The sequence below is a fragment of the Amphibalanus amphitrite genome, unplaced genomic scaffold, assembly GCF_019059575.1.
Source record: "Amphibalanus amphitrite isolate SeventyFive unplaced genomic scaffold, NRLGWU_Aamphi_draft 001335F_arrow, whole genome shotgun sequence".
NCBI lineage: Eukaryota > Metazoa > Arthropoda > Thecostraca > Balanomorpha > Balanidae > Amphibalanus > Amphibalanus amphitrite.
Window position 1 is genome coordinate 81,141 of NW_024882828.1, and position 21,321 is coordinate 102,461.

Here is a 21,321-nt window from a genome sequence, read left to right on the forward strand (position 1 = left end):
CTCTCTCTCTCTCTCTCTCTCTCTCTCTCTCTCTCTCTCTCTCTCTCTCTCTCTCTCTCTCTCTCTCTCTCTCTCTCTCTCTCTCTCTCTCTCTCTCTCTCTCTCTCTCTCTCTCTCTCTCTCTCTCTCTCTCTCTCTCTCTCTCTCTCTCTCTCTCTCTCTCTCTCTCTCTCTCTCTCTGATCTCTCTCTGATCTCTCTCTCTCTCTCTCTCTCTCTCTCTCTCTCTCTCTCTCTCTCTCTCTGATCTCTCTCTCTCTCTCTCTCTCTCTCTCTCTCTCTCTCTCTCTCTCTCTCTCTCTCTCTCTCTCTCTCTCTCTCTCTCTCTCTCTCTCTGATCTCTGATCTCTCTCTCTCTCTCTCTCTCTCTCTCTCTCTCTCTCTCTCTCTCTCTCTCTCTCTCTCTCTCTCTCTCTCTCTCTCTCTCTCTCTCTATCGAAAGCGCTCGTCTCCGCCAGTGTTTGATTCCTCCTTACAGACGCTACTTTGATCTAAAACATCGGACACATATTGACATTTGCAAATATATGCTGGCTGATTAGATCATGGCAAGTAGGTATTGCTGCCTAGTGCCTACCTCTCATGAGTCATGAATGACTCTGCCATATATTGGCCACTCCCAAGTGCAGCTCAAAGTAGTGAAGTCTCTCACCAGATGGCTCTCTGTACGACCGCAGCGCTGGCCAGAGGGCGCGCTCAGTGTTACCTCTACAGATGGGTCTCCCTACTCGGGTTACGGACAAAAGTACGTATCGCTAAAGTACGTAGGACAAAAGTACGTAAGCAAAAGTACGTAGGATTAAAGTACGTATCGCAAAAGTACGTACAGTATAAAGTACGTATGGACAAAAGTACGTCAGGGACAAAAGTACGTATCGCAGAAATACGTACAATATAAAGTACGTATGGACAAAAGTACGTCAAGGACAAAAGTACGTATCGCAGAAGTACGTACAGTATAAAGTACGTATGGACAAAAGTACGTCAGGGACAAAAGTACGTATCGCAGAAGTACGTACTGTATGAAGTACGTATGGACAAAAGTACGACAGGGACAAAAGTACGTATCGCAAAAGTACGTAGGGTATAAAGTACGTATGGACAAAAGTACGTCACGGACAAAAGTACGTATAGCTAATGTACGTAGGGTAAAAAGTACGTATGGACAAAAGTACGTCACGGACAAAAGTACGTATCGCAGAAGTACGTAGGGTATACAGTACGTATGGACAAAAGTACGTCACGTACAAAAGCCTACGCATAGCAAATGTACGTAGGGTATAAAGTAGGGTAGCCTTGGGCAAGACGCCACAGATAATTTATTTTGCTACATAGGTACCTACTTTTGTCTCACATCACCTGGAATGCCAAATTTGTTTTCAATGTGTTCTTTGGACATTTTACTTTAAATTCCACCCCTCAAATTCATTCACTTATGATCGGACTCCCAGCTAGGAAGTGCTTTGTGAAGCAACTGCAAATGGGGCATTTTCCCCCAACCCCAGGGCAAAACACCCCACGGCCTGAGGCAAGAAGCCCCATACACTAGATTAACAGAAGAGAGGATCTTTCCCCAGAACCCTGCCAGTTCCGAGAAACATCGGTGAGGCGTTTTACCTCGGCGGGGCGACTTGCCCCGGTCTACCCTACGTGTGGACAAAAGTACGTCACGGACAAAAGTACGTATAGCAAATGTACGTAGGGTATTAAGTACGTACCCCACCCTTGGGTTAAGTTGATCAATGTGTAATACCTTTCTGATTCTTTATTTAATGAGCATTTGTTACAAATCACTGCTAGTAGAATTAGGACTTACAACATTGCATACAAGAAGAGAAATAAGCACGCTTAACCCTCGCCCGCACATGCCATTTTCCCATCCTAGAACGCACATGGGAGGGGGGGGGGGTGGTTGCCACCCCCCCCCCGCGCCATTTCGTTCCTGTTGGAGATAGAGCTTAGCGGTAAAGACCAAAAAGATTCTTTGGGAAGAGACGAATCCAATGATACCCAGTTTTACCTTCTCAGGTCAGTCATTGACCTTCCAGGTCAGGTCAAACTAAAAAATGTTGCTGTTTTGGGTCACCGTTGGATATCAAGTGCGCTGCTTATCAAATACCGATGACGATGCTGTTTTCTGGTGCCAAGCCAGCTAGAACCTCTTTGTCACACTACCCGACCAGAATTTTGCTGCTGAGGTCATTTCAGGTCAAGTTAGGTCAAGGTCAATTATATGTGTTTGTATGTCTGTGTGTGTCTGTGTGTATACTGATGTGTGCACCGATTGTTTTTGGGTCCATATTACATGAAATCATGATCTGAGAAGCTTTTACCAAAAATGCAATCAAAAAACTTCACAAAAGTAAATTCGGCTTGCCTAAAACGCAATTATCTTAGATGACCTAGGTTGACCTTGACCCTGACCTTGACCCCTGTACATCGTCGAACAACATGTTCCATGATAGGTGGGAGGTAAGACTGGCAAAAAAGGCCGAAATCAGGGTATCAAAAGCTCACAAGGCCCATGGCAAACGCAAGATGTTGAGAATTGGCCATTTGGGTCATGACATGACCTCAAAAACAAGGTCATATCTCCGAAACAAAAATCACAGAAACTTGAAATTTTCAGTGGACATCAAGAAAGGATAGAGGAGCAGCTATACGAAAAATCAGCCTTCTAGCTCTAAAAATGTTGAGTGCAGAGCAGAAAGACTACCTGGGGGGGGGGGGGTGGCAACCACCACCCCCCCCCCATGTGCGGGCGAGGGTTAAACTATTTCACAAAATCAAGCACCATGCGCCCCGCTATCTATTAGACGTTATCCCCGGCACAAGATACCTACGAACAAACTCAGCGTGACCTCAGGAACACTCGAAGCATAAGTGCACCATTCAATCGCTTATCTTCCTTCAAAAACTCATTTTTTCCTTCGACCATTAAAAGATGGAATCGACCATCAGAACAAACCAAATCAATCAGAAATGCTATTGAATTTAAACAAACCTTAGAGAAGATGTATGGGGTAGCGAAACCTTTGTTTTATTATAGCTTGGGAACTAAGGGAGATAACATTTTGCACACTCGCCTCAGGCTTGGTATGTCCAGCTTAAACTCTCATTTGTTTCAAATAAATTCATCTTTGGTAGATTCACCATATTGCAAATGCAATTCCCTCACAGAATCAGTACACCATTATTTCTTGTCTTGTCCGCAGTACGCACAAAAAAAGGGAAGAGCTTGAAGCATCGTTAAGACATTTAATAAATAATTACCATGCTTAACTCAAAAGATAAATTAACTATTATACTTCATGGTCCTGGAAAAACAGTAGCCTGTGTGTGGCTGTGGCTGCTTCGGTACAAAAGTATATCAGGGAAACCAAGCGCTTTGAGTCTTAAATATGAGATACTGTAAAGAAATATGATTTGTTAAAGGTAGGAAAGCCACGGAAAAGTGATGTGTGATGTGGGGTGTTTGTTGTCAGTTATCATGGACCAGTGTGAATGATGTACCTCGACTTAAGCTCGTAAGTGCTTTTGTACTAATTCATACATGCGTCTGGATGTTCAAAATACATACATAGTGCTGGGCATAGCAAAATTTATTGATGAGTAAATGGGCGAAATGGACAAAGCTATATTATTTGGTATATGAATTTATCATGAGTTCCCTGCAGTATGGCAACAGAGCAGCAATAAAGAAAAAGTGGCCCAACTTACACGACTATACCCTACTTCTAACATACGTACTTTATACACTACGTACTTTGGCATACGAACCGTACGTACTTTTGGCATACGTACTTTTTACACTACGTACTTTTGCATACGAGTTTTTGCGTACGAACATTTGCGTACGTACTTTTGGCATACGTACTTTATACACTACGTACTTTTGCATACGTACTTTTGCGTACGAACATTTGCGTACGTACTTTTGGCATAGGTACTTTATACACTACGTACTTTTGCATACGAACTTTTGCGTACGAACATTTGCGTACGTACTTTTGGCATACGTACATTTTACACTACGTACTTTTGCATACGTACTTTTGCGTACGAACATTTGCGTACGTACTTTTGGCATACGTACTTTATGCACTACGTACTTTTTCATACGTACTTTTGCGTACGAACATTTGCGTACGTACTTTTGACATACGTACTTTATACACTACGTACTTTTGCATACGTACTTTTGCGTACGAACATTTGCGTACGTACTTTTGGCATACGAACTTTAACGCCTACGTATATTTGCGTACGAACATTTGCATACGTACTTTTGTCCTACGTACTTTAGCGATACGTACTTTAGTCATCCTCAGGCTGTTGCCATCCTTCTCCTCCCACGCCTCAACCCCTACCCTGGGCTGGACGGGCAACTACAGGCATTGGTCAACTTAACCCTACCCTGAAGCTCCCATAGGATAGGAGCACGCCCGTAGCCGCGTGCAATGAGTGTAAATGGGGCTGGGTGGCCTGTCCACTGGACGGGCTCAGTCCCGACGATTCACTAGGGGGCTCGTCCAGACCAATGTCTCCCCTAATTCCTACCAGTATCATCATTCCGGTATCATCATACCGGTATCATCATTCCAGCTCTGAAACAGGGACGTAGCCAAAGGGGCCACGGGGACCATAACTCCCCTCCCTGAAGGCGAAAAATAAAATAAAATGAAGTAAAAATAAAATAAGTAAAAACAGCTGCAGCACACCCCCAAAAATAGTGGGCCAAATCCGAGGATTTTTCCTTTTTTGGAGGGAGTACGACACTAGGCCGCGATATGTGGCCCGTTCCTGAGCAAAATCCTAGTTTGGTGGCTGCTCGGAAATAGTGTGGTTACTGGTCAGATCAAAAGAAAAAAACGTTAGGGGTAGAAACCCTTTCTTTGAAGCTCAGATCTGCGTTGGCGATGGTGAACTTCATCTCACTCTCCCGCTCCGAGCAATCGTTCGGAACACAATGTCGCCAGTCGCCACGTCTCGTCTGGGCGAGTATGGTGTATTGCGGTGCAGCCTACCTCTGCAGAGACTAGAGAGTTATAGGCCTGAGGAGTGCGGACTTTGGAGGAAAGTCAGCCTGTAGTGCACTGGCGAAACCGGCAACCTAACAAGCGTCAATTTTCAGTGATATGCCCATTGCCCAAGCTATTAGGATTGGAAACTGAAAAGTGGGACTGATTCTACTTACAATTTTCTACCGATGTTCGTTGCAGTGCATATTGCCCAATGCACAAGCACATGGTGCTACGAGAAATAAGCGATAGAATTGCAAAAAAAAAAATGTATTCGGTATAACTATGTTTTCGATAATATATGTATGTTGAATATGCTCACTATTGCAGCGATCGACAACACAAATGAAAAAACCCATGGCTCAGCACGCCAACACATATAATCATCTGTATATGTATTTAGTTTCCTGAGGACTACGGCCTAGATGGGGGAAATGGGAAGAGCTTGTTGCACTTCCCACTTTTAGTAATAGTTCAGTCTTAACTATGTGGCGCTGTTAATAAATATTGTAATATTCTCCATTGTTCGTGCGCTACAGTCGTGGCACTTCAGGAGCGTCCCCTTCCAATCACGCGCGGCGGATACTTTGGATCGTCCCTCGCCCGCGGTGCGCGGCGGTGGAATACAAAACAGCGTTGGACGATAGGGTCCCCGCAGCGGCCGTGGACGCCGATGCCCACCACCCGCCTGTCCTTGACCCAGATGACCGCGTCAGGATCGGTTGACTTCTCCTGGCTATAGAGAAGGCCCGCCACAGACGGGATGCCACCCTCGCACACGGGACAAACGGCAGTAAACGTATGGACAATGTGATGGATAATCTGGACAATGTGCACTAAGCAGGGCAGAGTGAAGGAATCGACGCAATCGACGAATCGCTGCAATCGACGAACGTTACGATCACTCTTTATGCAGCTTTTCTTTTTTGCCCTTTGTAACGTACTTCGTTGGTGTTTTGAGTGAAACAGACATATTCTTAACTAAATATTTTATTTGAGGGCTCGTGTTATGCTCCTAAAATTGGTATTTGTTCATCAACATTCGCATCTTGCCTCATGTCTGTTCTATGAAGATGCTTTCGTGCAATAACGTGCGGCAATAACGTTTATCTCTTCTCGCAGAATAACCACTGTCGATCACTCGCAATACGTGCAAACTACAAATCGTGATGTACGGCCCTCCAGGTATTTAGTGGTTGGTTGCCAACATTACAATAATCGATCTGCATTGATGTATACGTATAATGGCTGTTGAAAACCATTGCTGAAGTGTGTGCACGAACCCTCTTCTCATTTCTATTGAGTCATTTCACAGAGGTGTCCCAGTCATTTAAAGTTATTACACCAAAAGCACATAGGCTAACCAACCACTCTTTTGCTGGAGGGCCGTACCTAGTTAGCCTCTCCTCACATCTGAGCCGTTTAGACAGCAGCCTCAAACTTTTGATAGTGTCTTACTCTTGACCGGTCTTGACGGAATAACTTTTTATGATTCTGAAGCACATCACCAACAACATTGTCATAAGGCTTCTACAAAAGACTAAATACAATGAGGATGTTATCCAGTACCTACAGGACGGAGATTCATCCTTCAGTGACAGGGGGCTTGCATTGCTGGCGGCGGCTGGGATCAGTGGCGTACCCAGGAATTTGCGAAGGACCAGGGCATTGGACGAGAGGGCGCCAATCAAGGAGGGCGCCAACAACAAGGAGGGGCGAGGGCGCCACATATCTGAAACTTGAATGTGTCACTTTATGTTCGTACGCGTGCGGAACGAACATAACTGACATACTGGACAGAGGGGCGCCACCCACCATCATCTAGGAGCGCGACGCTATCGATTGGAGGGGCGCCAATACTGGACAAAGGGGCGCCACCGGCCCACCATATCGTCTAGGAGGGCGCCACTATCACCAGAGGAGCGCCAATACTGGACAGAGGGGCTTCGCCATCAACTAGAAGCGCGCCGCTATCGACTGGAGGAGCGCCAACACTGGACAGAGGGGCGCCAGTCACTGAGGGCGCCGGGGACGATGAGCCAAAGGGACAGGGCATGCACGGAATGTCCTGTATGTGCGTACGCCACTGGCTGGGATGCCCGCTAACAAATTTACAGCCCGCCTGTCGATAAGTATCTCCTTGTAATGTGCTGAGGACGCTCAGACCCAGCTCCTAATCGCATGCTCAGCACTGAATATTCATCGTGTGTTTGCGTCATTGAATGTGTATCATTGTGTTAGCGAGCAGCTGAGGATCTGATTGAATGCGATGTCGTTAGCTAGGAGCGTCGCTATCCGTCCGAACAGATAAGGTCTTGGTTGGCAGACGGATCTCTAGCCGCCGCCCTAGAGCGAACAGAGTTAGCTCATACGACATCAAACAATTACGCCGCCCCGAAATCGGCCCCAGCTCTCTGGATAAAAGGATGTGCTGGCAGATACAAAATCAGTCACATGAGCGACACACATTATGTGCGCGTCGCCCCATCAGAGTGGCGAGGGGCACAAGGACAGGTGCCGAGTCGCGCAGGATAGATGAGAGTGTTCAGAAGCCGCAATGGCAGGCGGGGATCTCCGAGTGGGTGCAAGGGGCCCTCCTCTTCTCTGGCTGATAGAGTTCTGCACGGCTGCAATTTTCCACAGCCTAGCCGCCCCGCAGCCGTGGCTCCACAGCCACAGCCGCCCACAGCCGTGGTAAACTGTGGGCAGCCAGCCGTCAGCCGGCCGTGGATACTTTCAATGAAATGCAACCAAATAGTATATAATAAGTTGTTTTTAGTTGAAACATATAGCCAAAAGCACATTGCAATGGGCTATAGATTCTCAAGCTCATGAAGCATCATAGGTTAAGTGGTTGTGTATCTGCAGCTTTAGGCCGAAGGCCTGAAGCCTGATGCGCAATGCATGCCTACACAAGCCCGTGCAAGGGGTTAAGAAAGATGGGTAGGTAGGTACCTACATCAACAGAAAACATAAACAACGAACCAGAATAGAAGCACTAGCAGTGTAGACATCTAACGCCAAATCCTGAAGCATGGTTGTGGGAGTTGGGACAGAACAATAGACCCTGATGTTTTTCATGATCAATGTTAGGTATGGAAAATTAAACTGAAGTTGATGGACTGTCAAACAGTGATTGTCTAGTCAAAACTCTTGCTTCTTTCTTACCTTGCATATTTTCTGGGGTGTGATATGCCAGGCTTGAAGCAGCCTTCTGAGCAAGTCTCAAACTAATTTGATATGCAATGCACCAAAACACTAGTAAGCTGACCATCCAAGAAAGAAAAACATTCATCTATTTTGATTTTTTCCAAATAATGATCTTCGCTCAAATCCCCAAGGACGTGCGAGCCACAATTGCCTCTTTCAATCAAAAATTTCACTTGAGTTTTTAATGACGTCAATAGCAAAGAAGTGGCAATAAATTGTTTTGTATCACTATAAACAGCCATAAAAATTATAATTAATAAATAATAATGCTATACAGTTTAAAACTTGCTCTCAAACAAAGATTAAGTATCAAATTTTTGCATTTTCAGAAGAATACGTCATTTTATTAGTAAAGTCAACAGCTCGCGTAAGAAATATTGTGTTCAGGGTTTTCACCGTCATGTGAATTACTGGTGTTCAGGGTTTTCACCATCATGTGAATTAACCGTAAGTAAGGTTCATGCTCACTTATAATCTAGTTCCATTGGCTTCGTTGATCAGCATTTTCTGTTAGCGGTCACTCACACACCAGTTAGAACATAAAGCGCCAGTTTTATATTATGTAATTGGACTTGCCGAAAATCCAGAAATACACCTAAGAGTTATTTTAGATAATATTTTATGAAGCCTTTACCTGCCTTTACCTAGGTGTGATTTCTTTTTCTATTACCTGAAAGAATTATTGAACGCTCGTCTTCAATAGCTGTAAGGTGCTCTCTTAATGACCAGGTGAGATTGATTTGAGAGGGATGTGACAATGCAACATGTTGCATTTTCTGAAACTGTCAAGCTCTTAATGATGAAGGAACAATTGGTACCTATAATTAGTATTCTGTACCAGAGTGCAAACTCCCCTACAGCAAATAATAAAACCATTACAGGTATTCAAAGGCTTCACCACTTTCAATGTTGCTGGGCATCCTTTGCATGATTTTTACAGGCTAGAATGCTTATCAGAATGTAAGATTAAGGATTTAAAATTTTATATTTGAGTACTTAAGATTGAGCTTGAAATCTCACAGCCGTGGCCACAGCCATAGCCGTGTTCTTGGAGATATTTGCAGCCGCCCCGGCCCACAACCGTGGGGCCGGTGCAGACCTCTACTGGCTGAGCTTATACAGGCCCCTCCATACAAATTATAGCGTTTCACATCCCCAACCGTTCATGTTCAAATGTATTAACTTTAACCCGCGCACCGACGGGGGTCTGCGCCAACTTCGCACCGACGGGGGGGGGGGGGCGGATGACCGCCCCCCCCCCACTGAGATCTCGAGAGCGAAGCAAGATAGCGACAAGCGGTAAACGGCATCGGATACGCACGGACAAGGTCTACAATTTTTACTAAGGTCATTTTCAGGTCAGGTCAAAGATGACGTCACAGGGGTCAAAAAAGTCAAAATGGCGGCGCTAGGTATAGGGAGAGTTTTTTTTTCGAATAACTTTCGAACTAGTCAATATAGGAACAAACTAAGGGCATCATCGTGATCCTCTCGTCAATCCGCATCGAATGATATATATGTTGACCTCGAAAGGTCAAGGTCAAAGGTTGACCTCAGGTCACGTGACCTCGAGGTCATCATGTATATCATTCGATGTGCCTTGACGAGCTGAACACAATGAGACCATCCGCGCGGCTGTATCTTGTTCCTGTACGGAGTTATTGTCAAAAAACCGCTGGTGACCTTTGATTACGTCACATGACCTTACAGCTGCCCAACAGCAAAACAGACCTCAAGGTAGTGAAGGTTGACCGTATATGAAGTCATGTATGGTATATGGGGCCATTCCGACCCGTTTTAGTGGTAAAAACAGGGAGTTGATTTTCCCCCATTGACTTATAATGGGGAGGTCGCGAAATTGACCTGACCTTAGGTCACCGACATCAAAATTCCGAGATATACAAATTGTAGCTACTAATGACCTTATAACATCCTGCGACTTTCAAAGGCCTCCGACATCTACTGTAGCTCTGGCACGGTGACAAAGTTGCAAAAAAGTGACTTGAGGTTGGGTCATTCAAAGTGACCTGGTGACCTGACCTTAAAAGTTAGGAGGTTCAAACTTGCATACCATGTGTAAAATTGATGAGGGAATAGTCGTACCAAATTTCGCGGCGCTACGCGCCGCGGTTTTCCCGCTATCCGCGAAAAACCTCAGGGGGCGGATATCCGCCCCCACGTCGGTGCGCGGGTTAATTCATTATCAGCTTGGGTTGCGCGGTTGCTTATGTACCTGATTTTTCATATTATCAAGCGTTATTTTCGATATATAACATTATTTTCGATATAAACATTATTTGTTCAAGTCAGATAATTTCATAATATGAATATCTTTGTTGTGAAGGAGACTTGGTGCAAAACAATTTCACGTTTGGTGCATTCGTCAGCTAACTTGTAAAAACGGCTATTATGTTCAGTTTTAGATTCAATATCGTATCTAAATCATGAAAAACTTTCTTGCGAAAACGACTTCGCCAGTAAAGTGTCCTATGGCTCCTTTCCCCTTACCAATCGACGGCTGGAGCCACTTAACCCTCGCCCGTATTGGTGTTTTTCCAGCCACGAACGTGTAAGGGGGAGGGGGGGGGTCCGTTGGACCCCCCCCCTTGTCGTTTCGCCCCTGATCGAGCTAGAGCTTCGCGGAAAAAACGAGCGTGTTGCCCGCGACGAGAGGAAGCCGATGATACCCAATTTTAAGGTCATAAGTTATCGGTTGACCTTCCAGGTCAGGTCAATGACCCAAAAGTCGGAAAAATCGGGACCTGTTAGAACGTCGTAAGACGTGGCTGCTATGTTTTTTTTGGGGGGGTGCTGATCACGAACATCATGTTAGTTATGATCATTGATGATGTCTTCATGCATTAAGGCCAGGTCGGGTCAGGTCAGGTCAGGTCAACCAGTAAGGATTTTGCCGGGTATTCGTAGTAGCCTCTGACAGCTTCGTAACATATTACGAAGGCACCAAAACTGCTTCGTAAATGTTCAAATGGTTGCTAAATTCGAATTCAGCTCCAATAACTAGCCTAGAAACATGTAAAACTCGAAAAAAAAATGAACCGAGGTCATCAAAGGTCAGTGACCTGACCTGACCTTCCGGTGACCTCGACATCCACCCTAATGCATGGGAGTAACATCATATCCCATGTTTGAACGCTTGAAACCACGAAAAGACTGCTAACGCGCGGCTAATGCGAGCCGACATATGTACGCAAAATCGCGATTCCGGCCAAACATGGTCTCGAAAAGTAGGTCACAGGTCAAAGGTCGTTAGGGTCAGGGTCATGAAATTTTCAGGGTAGGTGTACAATAGATTAACGCGAGGGTACTAAAAGTTTCGTCGCGATCGGCCGCTTTTTACGTGAGTTATTTGCGAAAAACAGAGGGGGGGGTCCGTTCGACCCCCCTCCCCCTTATACAAGCGAGGGTTAAAGCGTCTCCGGGTTTTGGTAGTGTTATGTAGGGAGTAACTGTTCACGTGTCGGCAAGACAGGAAATGGCTGGGCTGCTTACTTGCTAACAGAATTCTTCAACACTTTAACGACTTTTTGGAATGCACATCAGCCATGGATCACCTCCAAAAAGTCGACCTGTAAGTACCCACCATCGCATGTCTTCGAACTCAATAGCTTCAAGTTGCAGAAAACTGCCATCTAGTCCGTGCAAGTGCAGTTTAGAGGCAGCACAGCGCTATCGGGACCCGTTTGCTGCATATCTGCACTCTGCAGGCTTTGAGAGCTGTGGCAGCCTCCGCCCATCGCACGACAGCTCAAGGTCGCAGCTCGCATCGCATCTTCCCGGGAAGTAGCCGAGAAGCTGACGGATGTCGACCTTCCTGCTAGGTCAGGGTGCCGTCACCAGGTCTGCTCCTCACCGATCCTTGTCGGCTCTTTCCCCACGGCCAGTCGATCTGTCAGCCCGGCCTCCACCGTCAGTTCTGTCCCGCCTTGATTACCGATCCCCTTCCCCGTCATCCCCCTTCCCACTGTCTCCCACTGTCCCCATCCTACCAGCTCCCCCTCCCCCGGTGGTTTCAGCCGATCCAGGTAGCTCCGTCCGATACCTGTCAACTGCGTCCAACTTGTTACTCAACTCCTGTCAGTCCCATCAGCTGCTGACATCACAGATCGCTTTATGCGCAATGTTTTGAAACAACATAATGTGCAATAGTTTCATCAGTTATCGTATTGAGTTGAGGTTTGAGTATTGAATGCACTATAGGTACACGTATTTGTATATGATTTAACAAGTACACCAGTCGACGAGATTCTGCCTTCGATTGCTCGTGGTGCAATCGTTGCACAATGCACATCGCTACTCCTCTGTTCTAAAAGCATCCTTGTCCGGTCCACCGACCCAGTCGCATAACAATGTCCTCTCGCACGGGCCGGCTAGATGACACTCATTAATTACCGGCTGTTTACGAGCTCTGTTTACCGAGTGGGCTGTGCAGACTGGTCTGTAACGCCACCCGGCCCAGTGCGTGCCACGATGGTGTCTATTTAACACCGTGACAGCACGCACACTGCTCAGTGCAGTGCGCGATACACAACACAACACAACGCAGTAGTGCAGTGCAGTGCAAGGGATGTCTGCAAAAGTGAGTTGTGGGTGGCTGGGAGAGATGAGGAAGCTGCGTGATTACTGATTTCTTACTACTTTGACAATCTATGTTTGATTTGTCGTGTCCACGATCTGCCCCTGATTGGTATATATGTATATTCATAAGCTGTCTAATTGCAACCTAAAACTGGGTTGTTGAACTTTGTTCATAATCTTCTGTACGGCATTGCTCGTTTCTTTTTTACCTGACATAGCTCCGTGCCGGTTGGACTCAATATCCCTCCATCTAACAACGAGGGATCTTGGTTGTTACATACATCGTTCCATCTAAACATAGAGCTATGTTTGTTTCAAGGTCATGCCAATCAGTGCAAATGCTTTTGTTCAACTGCAACGCAACGTAACAGTTGAATAGCAATCGTACATGTGTCAAAATTATGTAGATGAAGTTATAACTTATATCTTATCGGAGAAGTGAAGTGTTTGAAATTGAAAGTTTGCGGTCTGTCCCAGATAATTGCATTATTTTCATTTGTTCCTAGGCAAAACTTGTAAAAAGTTAAAGGGCACATTGTATTTCCTGTTTCAATAACAGGTTCAGCGTATTCAAATTGTGAATGAATGAATCTATAGTGAATGAATTCGAGTCGTGTTCTTGTGTTGTGCTTCTAATAGGATATTGAAGTTTCGTGACAATCTATCAGGCTTCAAAGCAGTTGCCAGTCCTTATGGGTACTAAGCCAGCTTTAACCGTGGCTAATCGAATTAACATTGATCAAGCGATTGGATGTGTTCGCCATTAACGAATGCGTTTTCGATAACATCTCAAAAAGCACCACAGACCTCGTCGCGTATACAGCTCATTGATAAATTCCGAGGCTGAATTAGTTAGCCTCTGCTGTATATATTTAGAGTACTAGTGACCTTACTTAGAAGTCCGGGCGATTGAAAAGGTCAGCCTAATGCTGTTATCGTGCTACAACCATTTCATGGATATGCATGATGCGCCTATAATGTTTGCACATGTAGATGCTCCCCTGGCTATCAGGAAAAGGTGTTCACCATTTGAAGCCATGTACTACAGTTTACAAGGTAGACTGCCTTTGATTTCCTGTCATCGATAAATCCGTTACTTCATTTCAAATGCTTCGTTTCATCCCACTAAAATTTTGCTAACATTTAACATAGGTAAGAGCGAAACCTCTGTAAGTTCGAGCTACGAGTAGGTATTTGACCTGGAACGGTGATATTTCAATCACGCGAAGCACCAAAAACTGCAGCTGATACCGAATACCGAATTCTGACGTCTCTGTTCATTGTTTCAGTTGCTGGTGGTTTTCCTGGTGAGCGCAGTCTCTGCCCTGCATGAGAAACATGGCAATGACGAGCCTCCGGTCAGCGGCTACTCGCTGCCCAGCCCGGCCGCCTCCGGACCCGCGGCCAGGGCGCTGACGTCACCCAAGGTAGGAGAGAGTGACGCCATGTGACGTCATAACGACCCGAGGTGCAGTTTGACCACGGCGATTCTTACCGGGGGGGGGGGTCAACACCTGGTCATATTTAATTGAACTTCGTGGATTTTTAAACGAGCGCATCTTTAACTTTTGTCGTAAATTTCGTATTCGCATAGTAAACTTTGTTTTTGCAACAGCCCTTGAGTCCTTTTCATGTCAATGTCTGAATGCATGACCAAAACGGGTTTTCCTACGGAACTCGACAATTTTCTTAAGAGATTCAGCCATAAATTGTGATCTGCGGGCTATCACTGCTCTGGCGTGCACGAGTCAGAACCGGACATCACGAGTACTGGATAGCTCGCCAAATTCATAGTCTCCACCTGCCCTCCTTGCAGTCTCCATACCCAGCGCCCTGGATCCTTCCCCATTTCTTCAGACCAAGGCTGTTTATCGTACCAACGCATCTGACAATCGTTCCTGTCATCTTCTGATACCACGGACGAGGTCTCCTGCCGCTATGCATGTCACGAGGCCGGTCCGATGGGGTCTTGCACAGTTTCCAAATATGACGGCCGACATTTGATCGATCCTGACGGCCGCGGTGACCACTAATGCTCCACAGGACCGTAAATCATGGCGCCCCGGCGTCTCTCATGGTCGCAACAGCGAGAGGCGGCTCCCTGTGCAGAGAACGTGGCCACGGATGACGCGATGCGATACAAATGCGCCTGTGCAGCAGTATCGATGTGGAGATTCGCAGTCGATGTATGGCCGGGTCACGGTGTTGATAGGGAAATCAGTAGTCAATTTATGCCGATATGCACTGTAGAGGACTGATCGGCGCTAACATTTTATCAGCATCCACTTTTCTGAAAACAAACCGGTCGGTTCATGAGAAAATTTCTCCCTTTGCCAGCTTTTGCAAATGGTTATATATATTTTTTATATTCGATTGTTATGTATTATGTACTTTGTAGCCTTTATAGAAAAGCCTATACGCTTTGGAAATGTATTAGAGAACAAAGTTCATAAGGTTTTGCAACAAAACAGCTTTTGCAATTTACAAATATAAATTTTGAGTCATTCCTGTCCCCTTCCAATATCCATCGAAGGTTTGCTCGCGGATGCCTATCTAAAAATACCGCGGTATACAGACTCACAGTAGCACACAGTCACGTCCTAGCGTTCTCAGTCAACATTCTGCAGTTTTCTTCAATACAAGGATAGTCCTGATGAGTCTTGACTGAAAAGAGATCCTTACGTAGTGAGAGACAAGGCCCATTTACATGGCGCTGCCAAATGTCCCAGTGCTATCCTCCCATCAGGGCGGTGGATCTGTCCTTCTCAGTGAACAACTTCCTGAAGGGTTACCGGACACCTGTCCCGCAGAATCACCGGTCCTGAATAGTCATGGGCTCCAAGGACCACCGGGCAGTCGATACGCTAAGCTGTATGTCGGAACTGGGGACGACCCCGGGTCACCGGTGGTACCCTGTTCATCAGCCATCAGCCTGGGTCGGAGGTCGCCGCACCCAGTCGACGACATGGGGTCGACACGGGCGCTGAGGAGCCGCCCCCCGCGGCGGCCGTCGGTCCGCGAGGCGCTGCTCCCGGATCCGCCGCCGCCCCCTGTCCGGAGACGTTCTAATCCGGAGCCGCCGCCTGTCGCTCCGAAGGTCCCGGTGGGGCGCCGGTCATCTATCGGGCTTGTCGCGGGTGTCACAGTCGACAGCGCGGCCGGCGAGCGCCGCCCTCCGCCCCTGCATCTGTCGGCCGGGCGCCGGACCGACGGTATGGCATGCGGTGGACACTACACAGCTGAGGACTGGACGGAGGGGTACGGTACGGCACGACACGGGACGGCCACTGGAATGATGGAACGGCACGGTACGGCCACCGAACCGTTTGAACGGGGAGCACGACCATCTTTGGATAGGCGTCAAAATCAGGTTTACTGGCTTTGATCCTAATTACCGGCATTTCTAAGTAATTTTCTCGTACAATTGTTATCTTGTGTAACCAATTTGCGCTATCTTATCCCCTATGGATTCGGCACAGTACTCATCCGCTCCCCAACTAATTTTATGTCAAATTGCTCATAGTTCATTCATCTACCATCAGCTATAGGGTCGAGCCACGAGCCGCTGGTCCTTGGCACGTCGCACGTGAGCCCGTGTCCAGGCGATAATACCTATACATAACTGTTCGTCTATTTATGGATACGTTTGACTTGTGCGGCGATCAGCATCACTAAGAGCGCCGTCCGACGAAGGAGCTCAGCTGGACTCCCGAAAATAGTCGACACCCGATGACCCGCGCAGCGATGACCGTAAACTAGCCGTCCTCGGCCTCTGCCCGGTCGTCTGACATCGCGAGTAGCGTTTGTCTACATACAGTGCAGTGGTTCGTAGCGTAGACCATGGATTCACCTTTTGGCTTTTACCGACCCGTTGAGCCGAGAGCACGGAGTAGCAACTTTGCACTTTCCTAGCTTGCAATAGGGGCTGATGTTTTATTTATCGCCGCCTTTTGGGCTACATCACGCCTGTCTGGAGTGAGGGAGTGGAGCAATGGGAGGATTTGTGTGACATCAGGACGCTGCTGACTGGCTCTCTGTTCACTTAGTGGCCATTTGATGTACCCAAATTGCAAATGCCGATCATGGTTGGTGGGTGCCTTGTTGAGTTACGCCAGAAGTCGGCCCGATAGTATACGATCGCCGATTTAGCTGTACCAGTTGCTGCAAGGTAAATACAAATAGCATCCTACAATTAACAACTGTATGCATAGTGAATGCCTAAGCATTTCTCTTTCATTTTTGTTGTCTCATTCAAAGCTTTCAAAATCTTTTCCTTACTCCTGAGCCTGACATCACAGGAACTCAAAGTAACGGGACCAATGCAAACTGCAAAGTATTCTTTGTTGAGAGGTGATGTGATACATCAGAGGCGAGCAGCATGTCGTGTCTGCCAAGGCCTTCTCGATGTTGCAGTATTGGTCCCAGCGTTTGGCCAGTCGCAGCCTGTCTCTAATCCCCTGCTGCACACTGCGTCAGGCGCGTCTGGGCTCCATCGCCCCACTCACCCTTCGGTTTCAGTTCGTCTGCCAGTGCTCAACCCTGCACCCGACCTCTCCTCAGCCGCTTCCCCAGCGTCTGCGCTATATTCAATTTGTTTTCTCCAGGCCAGACTTCCCGGCATGTACACCAGCTTTGCAAGCTTCTTTATCTGCTTCTGCCCGAGGACCTGTCTGGGCTTTCCAGTTTTTGTCATTGGGCTTCTGCTGCAGCCGCGTCGCAGTTGTTGTCCCATGGCCGCTGTCGCAGCCTGGAAGCTTACGCGACTCTCTTTCAAGATCCTCCCGTTCTTTCCAGCCTCTTATGCTTCCCGACTTCCTCGGTCTGCAAACCTCTGCATTATGCAGTCTACATCCCAGACTCTTCCCCAGGCTCTGTCCTACCTTTCAACCTCTTGTCTCATCCTCTGCCTCAATCCCTCTCCCAGCCTCTGCCCTGGCCCGACAGCCGCTGTCCAATTTTCCCACCCTCTCTCCCAGCTGTCCAGCCTCCAGTCGCCAGCCTCCCATCTCCTCCTGCACTCTCTCCCATCTCCCAGGCTCTCTCTCTCTCTCTCTCTCTCTCTCTCTCTCTCTCTCTCTCTCTCTCTCTCTCTCTCTCTCTCTCTCTGTAGTCAGACGGTGATCATTGGCGTGCGGTAAGACGGATTGATGCGACAGCTGCGCCGCTGCGAGCGTTCAGCATGCAGACGCTGAATGGCCACGCGCTGTGGCTGTGTGCCCGTAGTGACGTCATATAGTGACCGGACAGCCGGGCCGCGTGGGTGTGGGTCCCACGCTGGTCAGTGAAGAGCACCTGGGAAGATGTGGGTGGAAGATGAGCGCCTTGGGTCAAGGACAGGTGTACTATTGGGCTGTTGGTCGTCTACGGGCTATTTGGCTATTGGCTATTCAGAAGCATGGGTGGAGAAAGTGACATGGGATGTATTTTGCAGTGAGCAAGGCGGTTGAAATGACTCTTAGGCTCGGGTACATGGCTGGTCGCCAAAACAGGGATAGTTGTGCCATTCAAAATGTTGACGAGGCACAGCAATCATTCGTATATCACACAACTTCCTTTATCTCAATATTTGATATAGGCAACCGGAATGTCTCTTTGGTCAAAGAACATGAGAGTGGGGGTCGCTAGACTTGTTTCTCTGATTTCATACACTCGATTGCAATATCATTTCTTGTGTTACACATCAAATTCACCTCACGACAGCTTTGACTGACGTATGTAAATGTGGATAGTAATTGGCTGGCATAGGGTCTCCTCAGCTATATAACAAGTAAAGTGATGGGACTAGGCAACAAATGTGTTGCGATGACGATTGATCACCGGGCATCATTCCCTCCGGTACTGAGAAATAAATTGTTCAAACTTTTGTTTGGCCGTTAAAAATTATAACTTCCTTGTTTTTAAGAGGATAAAATCAAGTTCAACTTAAACTGCATAAGTCTCTTCCCAGTCCATTACGACCGTTCCCATCCCGAGCACCCGGCCGACCCGTCCGAGTCGCCGCTGGTCCCTGGATCCGGGATCCGGATGCCCCCCGCCAGCAGCTGTCAAGGTCGGCCGCTGACGACAAGCGGAACGCGCTGTAGTAAAACGAATGTGGCGGCGACGCAGTCATATAGAATTATGGCCCATAATAGAGCCCCAAGTAGTTTCATGGCTAACAGCCCCAAAGAAATACCCGGCACCATATCGGTTTGATGATGTCGCGTTGCAAAGAGATATAATATGACTTAGGTGTAGCCGCTGTCTGCAAAGGCTCAGGATGATGCTGACCATTGCATTCAATGGTTAGTGAATGCTTGAGACCTGAATCAACTGAAATGAAATCATGCTACTCACAAATATCAGCAATGCCTAGCTGGAAATGTACCAACATCGGAGTCCACACAAAAGGAAAAAATATGAATATGAATATTGAATGGTGCTGAATGCTGATGCTTATAAGTACATACACAACGTTCTTGGCTGTTTATATTCCATATAGGTACGTCTCCATTGGATATATAAAAGTGTCTAGGTACCTTTAATTCCACCGTAAATTTGCCGGTCAGGAGAGCAAATCTTTCTCAAGAAGCGTTTTGCCGGTGTCTGCACAAACTGATAGATTATTGTAAAATTATTTGTGAGCGTGTACGGTGTGCAAACTGATTTCGCGTCCGTGGAATCATGGCATAGATGAACGGGGATAATACTGACAGAGACTATCAAATAGTATTCTTAGGGTGGAGTAGAGGATTGATTGAACAAACACCGAATGATCATTTGAAATATTTACTCGTGTGAAATATCATGAGCTTCATCATATAAGTTATGACATCCAATAATCACGGTAGAAAGACGTGCATCACTGCATGCAACATCGCATCACTCACTGGCGCCTGAAGTCACCGTTGACATGCGTCTCTCCTTTCACAGGCGACGCCATACCGGTTCGAATATGAGGTAGCCTCTGAGGATACCGGCGACCAGAAGTCGGCCAGTGAGACGCGTTCGGAGGACGGCGTGGTGCGCGGCCAGTACAGCTACGTGGATCCCACCGGGGCACTGCGCACGGTCCGCTACTCGGCCAGCGAGAGCACTGGCTTCGTGGTGGAACAGGAGCTCGTGCCGGGATTCGCTGACCCACCGCCGGTGAGGAGCGCACTCCGGGCTGCCGGTGCAGCGCCGCTGCCGAGGACGATGGCACCAGAGGAGGGACAGAAGCCTGGGTATGGAGAACATGCTGGGAAACAGGAGGAAGAAGTAATTGTAAATGTTGAGGGAGAGCTGAACATTCATGAGGAAAAGGAAAACGAACATATGAAAGAAGATATGGAGCACAAAAGTGAGAAAGATGGAAAGGGAAAAATGGAGGAAGACGCAGAGCAAAAGAGAGCAGAAGCTGAAAAGAAACAGGCACAAGAGAAGCTGAAAGAAGATCAGGAGTTGAACAGAAAGCTGCAGGAGTTGAAACGGCTGCGGGAGGCGGCGAAGGAGCGGGAGAGGCTGCGGCGGCTGTTCGGGGTGGCTCAGCCTCAGCTGGCGGTGCCGGCGCCCCTTGTGGTGGAGAGTCCCACGCTGACCCTCCTGCGGAGCCGACCCGCCTTCGTGCCGCCGGTCCGATCCGCCTTCGCACCTCCGGCTCGGCCTGTCTTCGTACCTCCCGCCGCCGGCGTGCGCATTCGGGGACGGGGCATCAACATCGCCTACTGAGCCTGTGGCAGCGCCTGGCAGACCGTGACTGGGGGACGTGCCTTCAACATCGAAGGCGTGGGGTGGTTTAGGGTAGAACTGGGTTGAGGGCTAGGTTATACTACCTAAAGCTTTCAGAAGATTCGATAGTGTCGCGTTGTAGTGCCTGTCAGCGAGTGCTGCCTAACGAGTGCCTGTCTTAGAAAGTCTATGTCCAGTTAGCTGCAGCCTTCTTCTGAGTAACATAATATTTTATCGGTTGCGGAACGCTGCTAGCCTTAGATGTAATTTTCTATTATTTCTAGCGGATTAGACTGAGCTCAATAGAGTCATAGCGTGACAGGGCACAGCAAACAGTGACCTGGCCGACAAAGCTCAGCAATGTTCTCCGCTCAGCGGATACTGCTGCACCGCTCAAAGGTGACAGGAGAGCCAAGGCCCATGGGATTTCATCGGCCGCTTCACATGTAGCGACTCGGCACAGCGCTTAGAGCCAAAGCCGAGTCAAAGGTGGATGGGTGATTATAGCTCCCTGGTGGGTCTGCCCAGGCGATCCTTAGGCAATCCGTCCTCTCCCCTCAGACACTGGGGAGCGTGGAATAAGCTGAGTTATTTCTAGAGGTGATGCTGCAAGCCGTCACTGTGCTTACAATGGAACAGGTGTCACCCTGTTTGGTAAACGTGTGTTTGCCGACAGTCGCACCGTTCGCCTTTTACACCGTGTAGTAGTCTGCTGAGTTATCCATTTATCTTGGATGCAAACGAACCATGCCTGCTGTGTGCTATATGAGGAGCACAGGTGGCAGTGTGACTAATGTTCATTGATA

The 21,321-nt window shown here is 47.6% G+C and overlaps 1 protein-coding gene across 1 annotated transcript; it reads left to right on the forward strand.

Annotated features, from left to right (window-relative positions):
• Positions 1-7,577: 7,577 nt before the first annotated feature.
• Positions 7,578-20,760, forward strand: LOC122372251. Its single transcript, XM_043349199.1, has 3 exons — positions 7,578-7,598; positions 14,116-14,253; positions 19,718-20,760. The coding sequence occupies exons 1-3, from the start codon at positions 7,578-7,580 to the stop codon at positions 20,513-20,515; spliced, it is 957 nt and encodes a 318-aa protein (XP_043205134.1). The 3' UTR covers positions 20,516-20,760.
• Positions 20,761-21,321: the final 561 nt, after the last annotated feature.